The sequence below is a fragment of the Arachis ipaensis genome, chromosome B6, assembly GCF_059453495.1.
Source record: "Arachis ipaensis isolate K30076 ecotype BB chromosome B6, ASM5945349v1, whole genome shotgun sequence".
Taxonomy (NCBI): domain Eukaryota; kingdom Viridiplantae; phylum Streptophyta; class Magnoliopsida; order Fabales; family Fabaceae; genus Arachis; species Arachis ipaensis.
The window spans coordinates 148,892,282-148,903,199 of record NC_142441.1 but is presented as its reverse complement, the minus strand read 5'-3'; the positions used below and the strand labels follow the sequence as shown (position 1 = coordinate 148,903,199).

The 10,918-nt window shown below is 34.7% G+C and overlaps 2 protein-coding genes across 3 annotated transcripts; both read right to left on the bottom strand.

Moving 5' to 3' along the window:
• Nucleotides 1–255: 255 nt before the first annotated feature.
• On the bottom strand, nt 256–3,108 carry LOC107605497 (uncharacterized). Its single transcript, XM_016307389.3, has 7 exons — nt 2,928–3,108; nt 2,714–2,832; nt 2,494–2,576; nt 1,953–2,074; nt 1,682–1,846; nt 1,225–1,318; nt 256–1,115 (listed from the first exon to the last, which is right to left on the bottom strand). The coding sequence occupies exons 1-7, from the start codon at nt 2,935–2,937 to the stop codon at nt 869–871; spliced, it is 840 nt and encodes a 279-aa protein (XP_016162875.1). The 5' UTR covers nt 2,938–3,108; the 3' UTR covers nt 256–868.
• Nucleotides 3,109–3,969: 861 nt separating this feature from the next.
• LOC107605496 (ATP-dependent zinc metalloprotease FTSH 4, mitochondrial-like) lies at nt 3,970–9,077 on the bottom strand. 2 transcript variants are annotated; one of them, XM_088490285.1, is made up of 8 exons: nt 8,981–9,071; nt 8,808–8,873; nt 7,769–7,856; nt 7,077–7,340; nt 6,235–6,516; nt 6,025–6,149; nt 5,343–5,819; nt 3,970–5,161 (listed from the first exon to the last, which is right to left on the bottom strand). In XM_088490285.1, exons 2-8 carry the CDS (start codon nt 8,832–8,834, stop codon nt 4,259–4,261), a joined length of 2,166 nt encoding a protein of 721 aa, XP_088346411.1. In that variant the 5' UTR covers nt 8,835–8,873; nt 8,981–9,071; the 3' UTR covers nt 3,970–4,258. The 2 variants fall into 2 exon arrangements, with proteins under 2 accessions (XP_088346411.1, XP_088346410.1); XM_088490284.1 differs by having other exon boundaries at nt 8,808–9,077.
• Between the last annotated feature and the right edge of the window lie 1,841 nt (nt 9,078–10,918).

Sequence of the window (10,918 nt, the reverse complement as noted above, 5' to 3'; positions counted from 1 at the left end):
TTTATGAAAGAAATAATTAAGTATAATTTGTTATTTTTTTCAATACAATCCTATGAAAGAAAAACCAAATCGGCAATTTCTAATAAATTTTATAAACAAAATGTTTTTTTAGACTAAATAAGCTGTGGAGCTTGAGGGAAAAGAGTTAAAAGGAAAAGACAATTAGACAAGAATAATTTGAAGTGAAAAATCAACTACCAGCCATAAGTTTGAAGCTGTAACATAAGTCACTTTCATTAGTCTATTCTGCACTCATTTCTGAACTATAATATTTGATTGAATTTATGTTTGTCCAAAAGGAACTTATGGCAATAAAAGGAAAAGAATCATGGTCAAAACAGAACAAATTTACATAGAATTATGGACACAAGTAAATTTATACATACTAATAGGTAGTCTATACCTAATAGCTAGAAACTTATGGCGAGTTTGCGAGTGGCTTTGAAAAGGAATCGATGGAAAGGAATTGCTCGATGAGTAGAGTGAAATTCGCTTTACTCATCGAACCATTCCCTTCCTTCGCTTTCTCTCCAAAATATCAACCTCCAAGATCAAATTTTTAGGTAATTGACCTTTAACAACCTGTGATGATGAAATTTCTTTTAGATGCAATTCACATGTAGTGCATGAACTTCAATTCAGCAGCTATACCAAAAAGGCAATCATGATCCCCCAATTCTTGTAAGGTGTGCAATTATTGGGGTCCAATAATGCAAAAACTTGGTTGCATTTGTGATTTGTCAATTTTCTTTGACTAGCCAAAAAATTAGTGGGGACCGGAAGGACGACGTCTCTTCTCCTTGCTTGTCAATCTACTTATTAAGACTGCGACAATGAAAACAGGTACAGGATCAGTATTCTGCAAGAACTAGATTCGCGACCGAATAGGTTTATCGACTCCTCCATGTTGTGTGTGCTTAGATTTATTTGTGTCTTTATCATTATGAGACTTGATAAACTCCAAGACTATGCTGGTTAACTCATCTTGATGATGTGTAAATTCGTGATCGGCTCTTTCTACAATGTGCAGTTCATGGTTAGATATGAACTTATCGAAATCTAGAGCATCTTCGGAGGGTACAGTTTCATCCTTGGATCCATGAACTGTTAGCACTCTGTACATCAACATTGAAGTGTGACTACCATGATAAAACTAGAACATGAAGGATTTGACATTGTCAATGAATATTTCTTTTACATGTTATAACAATTAAGAAACAATACCTGCAATCTTGAGGAATTAATAGGCAAGCAAGATGAGTAATAGTGGATAGGCGATCCATCAAACTTTCTTCAGTAACACGATATATAATGTTCCCTATCACGAAACAGAACATGTTGATCAGGGTAGTGGAAATAAATTGACAACACGAAAAATGCAAGCACCGTCCATAGAAGCTGATTTTAGATGCTTTTCGATAGCGACTATGCTATAACATTCACAAGGAAGCTTGAAAGTTTGATGATAAGGAGACATGTTGATGAAGAAATGTCACAATTCGCTACCATGACTGGAAATTATTAAAACAGAAATAGCAGACAGTCAGTCGCATCTGACTCGAAATAATTGTGCCGACCAATGGCAAAGAAGCAAGAGGAAAATTGACCATGACTTTCTGATTTAAAAATGACAAATAAATAGATGAATATCACTTGAACATTATTACCTTTCATTACTCACCTCTTCTATTTTTTACATCAATAAATCCATCTTGTTTGATTCGTTTAACAAAATTTTCGCCCAAACGACCTTCCATGCCCTTCAATAGATTAAACCGGCCAGAAATGTTGACAATAGCATGAACATCCTTATATTTTGAGGCGTATAACAGTGCCACGTTACCCCCTGCAGAAACCTTTACTATCAACATCTTTATAGATTGTCTGTTCAGTCCCTAACAACTACTTACAGTTTCATATGTTTCATATAGTACGCATAATTGTAATGTAACCTTTACTATGACCAACAATTGCTGTAATTACAAATTTCTGCTCACGAAAGTGTTGAATGACAGCACGCAAGTCTTCAACTTCTCTGTAGTAGTTACCATACTGAAATGAACCTTCACTTTCCCTAGAAGACAATAAAATGAATTATCAAGAAACAAATCAATGTTGTAAGTTATATATTGCATAGAAACATTTATATATTCAACTTTAAAATAGATTGACCCCTTTCTTTTTAGTGTCTCTTCATTAACTTCAGTCCCAGTTTCTTTCAGAAAAGATAGAGCCATGATTGGACAAAAATATATTATCAGAATATAAGAGGGCATATAAACAAAATATCATGGTAATGAGCAATCTATGATGCTCTCTGAGTTACTCATTATTCTTGGAGCATAAGCCATCATGCTGATCTAATAATAAACAAAAGAATATGATACACAACTAAGTCAAACTATATATTTATATTCATTCACTAAACAAATTATTAATATACATCATATAATTAAACATTTTATATTCTTCACACAGATGATTAGTACGTACCCATTTCCAGAAAAATCAAAGCGGAAGGCACTAATTCCATCATTTTCAATAGCAGCAGCAAGATTCACCATTGGAATCCTTTCCTGATAAAAGTGCATTATGATATTCAGAAACCTTAAAATTTCAGCAGCAATGTCATGCTATTAGATAGTTTAATCACTCCCCTATAGCAGAGCTCAAATTAGCTTCATACAATGAATTGTTAAAAATAAGAAAACACCTTGGAAGATTGGAAGCCATGGCAGATAATAACAAGTTGTGTGGATTCAGCATCGTGTAAGATCCCCACAAGATTTTCGCCATGGTAGTTTCGTATAATTATTCTCCGCTTCTCACTTACTGCAAAAGAATTAATTGGATCGTCCAATTTCAACATTTCATTGCATAATCATTAGATATGAGATCATATTATTAAGAAGGAAACTAATTCGTACCTTTTCGCATGATAGCTTTCGATTTCGTATGTTCCTGGAAAGGTTTAGGGTTCCTCCGCAATAATAATTTTTGGGGGGTAAACTTCAAAATTTTCTTTTTATTTTGATATTTTTAATAAGTGGATACTTGTTTAAATCCTAATTATTAAGTTACTATATTTTAAAATTTTTTCCATGACTTAGCTTACTTAGATCTGGAAAATCCAGTTTTATAATTGAATAATTCTCCACGTAGAAGCGTTTTTCTATACAAGTTTTTACAAGTCATGCGTTTCGAACCGTACTGCACGTTTTCACTGCACCTTTTTTTTTTGTTGTACGTTCTTCTTCCTCTTTCTCTTTCTCTTCTTCTTTTCTTTTGTTTCTTGCCTTCTCTTTCTCCTTCTTCATTTACGTGCTTTTCTCTCTGTTTTCTTTTTTCGTTATTCTCGATTTCCATTGTTTTTTAACATTAAGCTCTGAAATCGTTTTTGAAGAAGAAGAAGCAGCAGAAGATGAGGAGAAAGAGAAAGAGTTCTGAATTATACATAAGGTGTACTTCAACAAATTTTAGGTGTATTTCTGTAATCCTTTGGATGTATTTCTATAATTGTTTGGGTGTATTTCTGAAGTTCCATTATCTTCAAATTTGGTAAGAAACTCATTTTCATAGAGGAAGAAGAAGAAGAGTCGTTCATAATGCATAGTGAGTAGTGCGCTTTGGAAACAGGAAGTGGTTGAATAACGTTAGCACCCCTCTTTATAATTGGTTCTAGTAACTCCTAAATGTAATTATTGTTATGGAGTCAATCCTCTCAATTTCCTTGTAGATTAAATACTAGTGCAAAATCCACCAGTTACATAAAAGGTTCAAGGTAAGTTAGAGGTGTAAATACACACTATATTAAATATGTATTTCATATTTCAGTGAAATACTTCACATTTTAGCTTGATTCTCTACTAAAAACTAAAAAGTAAAAACACAGCATCCTGGGAATTTCATATTAACAGTAAATTTGCTTTTCCGAAAATCTTTGCAAAGCACACGAGGAAAATTTCAATCTTTGAGTCTTCTAAGACAACCTACTTTATAGAAATAACATTATCAAATTATTGAGTACAACAAATCAACGGTTCTATTTTGCAGAGTAACATTTGATTGCTTTTGTTTCTTTTGCTTTTCTCTTCCTCTTAAAAAAAGAAAAGAAAAAAAAAATATATCAACGGTTCTATTCTACAAGAGCTTCTACACAGTTTACATGAACTTTGCTCCTAGGTGCATAAAATCCCAGAAACACCAAATAAATGCTATCTATACATTTCATCTGGTAACTGCCACTGTATTCGTCCTGCTAAGATCCAACTGGAACACCTTGAGACTTGGCGGCGGCAGTGGCAGCAGCAGCCGCAGCAGCTGCGGCTGCAGCAGCAGAAGCTGCTGTGCTGGACGGCGAACTGCTCTGCACCTCGACCATGTGCGGCTGCTGCTGCTGCTGTTTCTGGGATCTAACTTGAGCAAGAAGTGTTCTTATCTGAGTTCCTGAAAGGGTCTCATGTTCAAGAAGAGCATTTGCAAGAGCATGGAGTTCCTTGTTGTGAGTGGTTAGAATTGTTTTTGCATTGTTGTAAGCTCTCTCCAAGAAATGCTTCACCTCTTTCTCAATAAGAAGCCTTGTCTCTGAGCTCATGCTTCTCCCATCATCATTGTAATTGTGAGTGGCAAGTCCAGTCTCCTTTCCCATACCATATTTAGTAATCATTTCCCTTGCTAGCTTAGTCGCCTGCTTGAGGTCGGACGACGCGCCAGCAGTAACTTCATTTGCCCCGAAAATGAGCTCTTCTGCTACCCGGCCTCCCATGCAAACATCAAGCCGGGCAAGCATCTGTTTACGGGATATGCTGGTCTCATCCTTCTCGGGTATTTGAGTAACCATGCCGAGGGCCATCCCTCGGGGAACTATTGTCGCCTTGTGAACGGGAAGGGCCCCATCGGTGTGAATGGCCACAAGGGCATGGCCACCCTCATGGTAAGCAGTCAACTTTCGCGATTCCTCAGATATGATGGCTGTCTTGCGTTCACTTCCCATCATGATCTTGTCCTTTGCATACTCTAAATCGGCCATGGTCACAGCTTTAGCACCGTCCATTGCAGCCTTAAGGGCGCCTACATTAACCAAGTTTGCAAGGTCAGCACCAGAGAACCCAGGTGTTCCTCGAGCAATGACCATCAAATCGACATCATCAGCCATCATAACCTATAGTTGATTGAAAACAAAAATCCAGCATAATGTGATGTTTGCAGCATACTCTAGCCGACACGATAACAACTTTAAGAAAACAAGATCCTAGATTCCTAGCTGGCCATTGGCTAGGTCAGGGTTGGCGAACATTGGCAAAACAACCAAATAAGACGCATTCTTTGCAAGGAATAATTACCTTTGACATGTGCGACTCCAAAATCTGCCGTCTTCCTTCTACATCTGGATTGGGAACAACAACATGGCGATCAAATCGACCAGGTCTCACCAAAGCCTTATCCAATGACTCTGGAAAATTAGTTGCTCCAATCACAATTGTGCCTTCATTTTGTTTGAATCCATCTAACTCAACCAGCAATTGATTTAATGTCATCTTCATGTAAGTTTGGTCCTTCGCACTTCGGTTCCCTCCAATAGCATCTATCTCGTCAATGAAGATTATAGAAGGTGATCGCTTCCTAGCAGCGGAAAAAAGATCCCTGACCCTTCGTGCACCTACACCCACGTACATCTCATCAAATTCGCTCCCACTGCTTGAGAAGAAAGGAACCCCAGCCTCTCCAGCTATAGCTCTTGCCAACATAGTTTTTCCAGTTCCAGGTGGACCAACAAGCAACACTCCTTTTGGAAGCTTACCACCAAGCCGAGTAAAGCGCTGACACAAGGAAAAGATATGATCAACAACCAAATGGAGTAACTGATCAAAATAGCTCATGACATGTATCAACCAATACACATAAAATTGATATACGAAAACAGTAAACCAGATCCATACATAGAAATTTTAATCATCTAGCTTCGGAACAAGATAGGTACTCAGAGCTAGGGAGAGCGGAGCATGATAGGGCAGAGATGTCTACCTTAGGATCCCGGAGGTAGTGAACAATTTCTTCCAGCTCTGCCTTTGCCTCGTCAACACCTTTTACATCATTAAATCTTGTACTTGACTCCATGCTGGGTAGCACTCCTTCATGTTCACCAAGCCCTAGGAATGGAAAAGGTAAACTTAAGAACACATCAACAGATTCGGATTTGATAAAGAAAAATCATATGAGGTCATGTATAAATACCTTGACCAACTCCTTTATCCTCTACGAGAGCTCCTGCACCCGAAATCAACAAAAAAACAACTACAATGGACCTAAATGCACGCCATAGTCGATCTTTAAAACTCGCAGCTTCTGTAGCCACCATATGAACGGGTGAACTTGCAGTCCCGAGAATTCTCTCTCTTGCAGAAGTTCCCAGATTTCTAAAAGCAGAGAAACCACCTATACTTTCTTCCCCCCGCACATTTCTAAGAGAAGAGAAGCCATCTATGCTTTCTTCCTCCCTCACTGCATTGGGCATACCTGAAAACTCCAAATTTCTGATGACATAAGATAATACACTTGAAACAAGTACATGAAACTATTCATTAAATATAGTTTCCATTTTCCATCCTAGTAAATCACATTATTTTCTTAGCCTCTTGCGTGTGCGCTTTTAAATAACGTAAGAAAAATTATTCACAAGATGAAAAGGATAATGCGCAGGGCATGGGGGACAAGGGATCCTCAATAACCATAGCTTTGCAGAGAGATACACCTCTTAAAAGATTGTGCACCTTGCACCAAAAAGAAACAAGACTAAGTGTTGCTTGTTGAGTGCTTGATATTGAAAAACTTACACTCCAACCAAATACCCCCCCCCCCCCCCAAAAAAAAGAATAATGGATCGACAGCAAAAAAATGCTAAGTTTTGCTAAAAGATTATGAAACATTATGTCTAAACATCTGCAGATAAGAAGAGATAGACCAAAATATGGTCCCATATAATTGAGCAAGGTTCAGTAAACCAAGTCAAGATTAATGAATAAAAAACATAGGCATAAATAACCATGAAAAAGTTAGCAGTCTAGCCAAATAATCACCTCTTCTCAATGTCTTCAATAATTCACTTTCATCCAGCCTATCAACTTTAACCAATGCTTTAATATATTCGGAAAGTGCTGAAGGATTAGTATGCAGAGATGGCTGACTTTCAAATAACCTAATTACAGCTTCAGGTTCGTTTCGATGGTAAAGTTCTTTCAGATGAGAAATTTCAACGGCTTCATCTGCATCACGTATTCGACGGTTGAAGTCACCAACATAGCTGGACTTGAATCTCTCTTGGGTGGACAAAAGCCTATTCCCTACCAAAAAATTGAAAGTAAGATCAGTTAACGGAAACTAAAGGACACAAGGGACACAACATCAAAGTACTTTTTGTTCAAATGAATAATACAACAAACACAACTAAACCTTGTCCTATTAATAAGGCATCATGGATAATAAGCCATTGGCATCTTGAACATAGGAAAATAGGCACAGATTACTTCAAAAACCAAAAGTAAATCAAAATCAAATAATCTGGCAACACATTGAATCTTAATATTTGTAGTAAGGAAAGCAATAATAATAATACTACATTTAGAAAAAGATAAAAAGAAATTCACTGTAGGAAAATCACTTTTACTTTTGTAAAAGATCTTTTAAAAAAATATCATTAAAAAAAAGATCTTTTTCGAGAATGGCGCCCAAACAAGCACTAACACACAGGATAGGAACATGCGATTTCTACCTGCACAATCTCTGAACTTATTAATGGAAAAATGGCCTCTAAGAAACAAATGTTTTGCCTGTCCAAATTCTGATTGTCTTCTTGAAACCTGTAAAAGTAAATTACAAAATTTATATGCAAAGGGTACAAGATATAAGATATAAATTATATGCAACGAGATTCAATTAAGAGCGCACCATATAATTGGTCAATAATTAACGCACTAGTATGTCATGCTTAAAACTACCTGACACTAATACTAATAGACAAAAAAAGTTAAATAATCCCTTCACTTGAAAAGATGAAAATTCTTTAAACCTATGTTACGGGCCTAAGTGTTTACTTGTTTGAACTTTGAAGCAGACTTATAAACCGGGATTGATGAAAGCAATAGGTGAAACCACTAAAAGTTTAGGTTTTTAAGAGATGGTTTAGGAAATGACACTATAGCATCCTCTAATCTATAATTCTATATAACCGACTCCGCTTAAGTATTCTCAGTTATTGTTTTTGAAACATTTAATTGTATTCGCATTTCGGAGTTCATGTGTAGCTGCTCTAAATTTTCAGAAAGGGAATACAGGGTACTGGCAGTTGGCACCATCAGTTTTTGGGTTAATTTGAGCTGCATTGTTAGCATTACAAACTCAAATTCTCTATCATTCCCTTAAAGCAAAACAATAATAAAAGATGAATACTAATGTGCATCAAATAAAAAACCAGCTTTCAGAAGCTGATACTTGAATTGGGAACCCCCAGAAGACCTTCATTTCGAAGTCAAATCAAACAACCCATCCATAAATGATCATATAACCCAACAAACAATCTTAAACATAACTTTTTCCCTATCATTTCTGATATCTCCAATATATTTAGTTCGATGTTATTATGATTATTGGTTACCGGAAAGAAAAGTTTGCAACTTTATAACCCTGAATCAAAATCCACTAGACCCATTGTCCATCCCAATGCACAGAATCAATAAAACAAATAAAAGAGAATTGGGTACCAATACCAATAATTGAAAAAAGAAAATTAGGGTTAATATAGGAAAAGTTACCTGCGTTAATAAAGGCCTCCAAGCCATGAGTGATTATTGGATGAAGAGAAAGAAGAAGGTGTGTGTCTGAATTGAAGTGAAAAAAATTGAAATGTTAAGTGAAGAGAAGAGAAGAGAAGGTTAATAATAAACGTTGGTCAAAGGGGGGTGTGACTTTGTTGTTAGAGCGTGACCTTCTCTGCCCTTCTTGTCTGGGACGCCATTCAGCAAATTTCTCTTCCCACCATTTTCTTAGGCACTCGTGGCTTTCCAGTTTCCACTTCCATGTCTTTTTTTTTTTCTTAAAAGAAATTCGTCTTTTTGGGCTTGTCTTTTCGTTGATGGGCCGAAGCCCATAATAAGTTTTTGCCAGTATTCGATACTGTTTGGACAGGAAAAACTTCTAGGGTTTTATATTTTTGCTGACCCAAGGGATGTATTTTGGGTCGAACAAGATCCTGAAAGATTGACAGTTTTTTCAAGTGAAAGTTTCACTGGAAAAAAAACAAAAACAAAAACAAGGTGACCACTCGCATGAGTTTATTTTTACGTGAAGAAGACGATAGTTATTTTTAGGAAAAAATTCTAAACGGTCCTCACAATTATTTTAAAAGATAACAAAATTCTTAACAAAAAAAAATTAAATCTGACTCCTGAGTTTTTTTTATGGGACTAATTAACTCTTTTGTCCAAAAAAATCAATGTTATGTTTTTTGGCACAGGAGTTAATCAGTCCCAAAAAAAATCAAGAATTAGATTGGGTGTTTTTTTTCTTGAGAGTCTCATAGTCTTTTCGAAGTAATTATCAGGAATCGAGTGTGATATTTACTCTTATTTTTATAAAAATATTTTTATATGAAGATAATATTATAAATTATTAAATAATTCAGTCAAACATATTTAGTTAGACTATCTAATGATTTGCATTATTATTTTCACATAAGATGCCTTCATAAAAATAATTTAGATGAAATATCATTTAATAATTTTTATTTATTGTCTTTATTGTAAGATAGGTTCATATGAGTAAAAAAAATAACTAAAGAACCCTTGTGCTTAAGATTGTGTTTGTTTTTTAGAATAGGACAAGATAAGATACTGGAAGCAAGACATAAAGGAAGATACACAAAATTTTGTGATAAATTATAATAAATTATAAAAATCTAATTTATTCTTACTTTTTTAATTTAAAAAATTTGAGACAAAAAATATAATTATAAAAAATTAACAAGAATAATAAAAAAAATAAAAATAAGTTATATCTCTTGTTAATATTTTCGTGTCTTTTTTATCAGGATAAATACAAAAAATATTAATTCAATATCTTTAGACACATTATCTCTATTTATATTTTTTGTCAAATATAATTTTATATTTTTATATTTTAGTGTTCTATTCTGTTCTGTCCCTATAAACAAATGCAGCGTAAGAGATATGTTGGTACACAAATGTTTGATATTTATGACTAAAATAATAATATAAAAAAAAAAGTTTGACACTAATGTTTTGTGCTAAATTCATTTACGGTCGAATCGAATGAAAATTCAGCGGCTGTAAGAAAAAGATGCCAAAATCTACGGTCGTTAGATCTATGTTTTGGGGAACCATGCATAAATGAGTCTAACCGAATGAATTAAGATTTATTTTGGTCTTGACTCTGTTAACCATACTTAGATTTATCCCTTTAATTTTATAACAATGAATCAAGTTGATCCTTTTGTCACTAACCTACTTGACATATACTTTACATATGCAGTTAACTACCACTAGTAGTTTAATGCCAAGCTGAAATTGCACTAAAGACATAGAACTAATTTATTGGTTTTTTAAGGGAAAAAAAAAAAAAACTTAATTTCTGTTAAGTAGATTAACGATGAATAAATCAACCTATATCATCATTATAAAACTCAATAACCAAATTGATCCTTATCTGATATCTCTATATACACGAGTCTTTGAGAGTGGTTTATTGGACCAAAAACAAAAAAGAGTAATAATTATGTATTAACATATAAAAAAAAATATTATATTAATAATAATATTATTTAGTGTTAGTTAGACATGTTTTGTTAAGAAGCCTAAAGTATGGTCTAGAGGTGTGTTCATACAAGACTCTTTCATTTGCGTGTGTG

Excerpts from the sequence above, each read along its gene's own strand:
- LOC107605497 (XM_016307389.3), bottom strand. Across the intron at positions 2,577-2,713 it reads ATGGCTTCCAATCTTCCAAG|GAAAGGATTCCAATGGTGAA; the intron begins GTGTTTTCTTAT and ends CACTTTTATCAG. Across the intron at positions 1,319-1,681 it reads TGATGTAAAAAATAGAAGAG|GGAACATTATATATCGTGTT; the intron begins GTGAGTAATGAA and ends GTTTCGTGATAG.
- LOC107605496 (XM_088490284.1), bottom strand. The coding sequence starts at position 8,834 with ATGGCTTGGAGGCCTTTATTAACGCAG. Across the intron at positions 6,150-6,234 it reads GGATAAAGGAGTTGGTCAAG|GGCTTGGTGAACATGAAGGA; the intron begins GTATTTATACAT and ends TTCCATTCCTAG. Across the intron at positions 5,820-6,024 it reads ACTACCTCCGGGATCCTAAG|CGCTTTACTCGGCTTGGTGG; the intron begins GTAGACATCTCT and ends TCCTTGTGTCAG.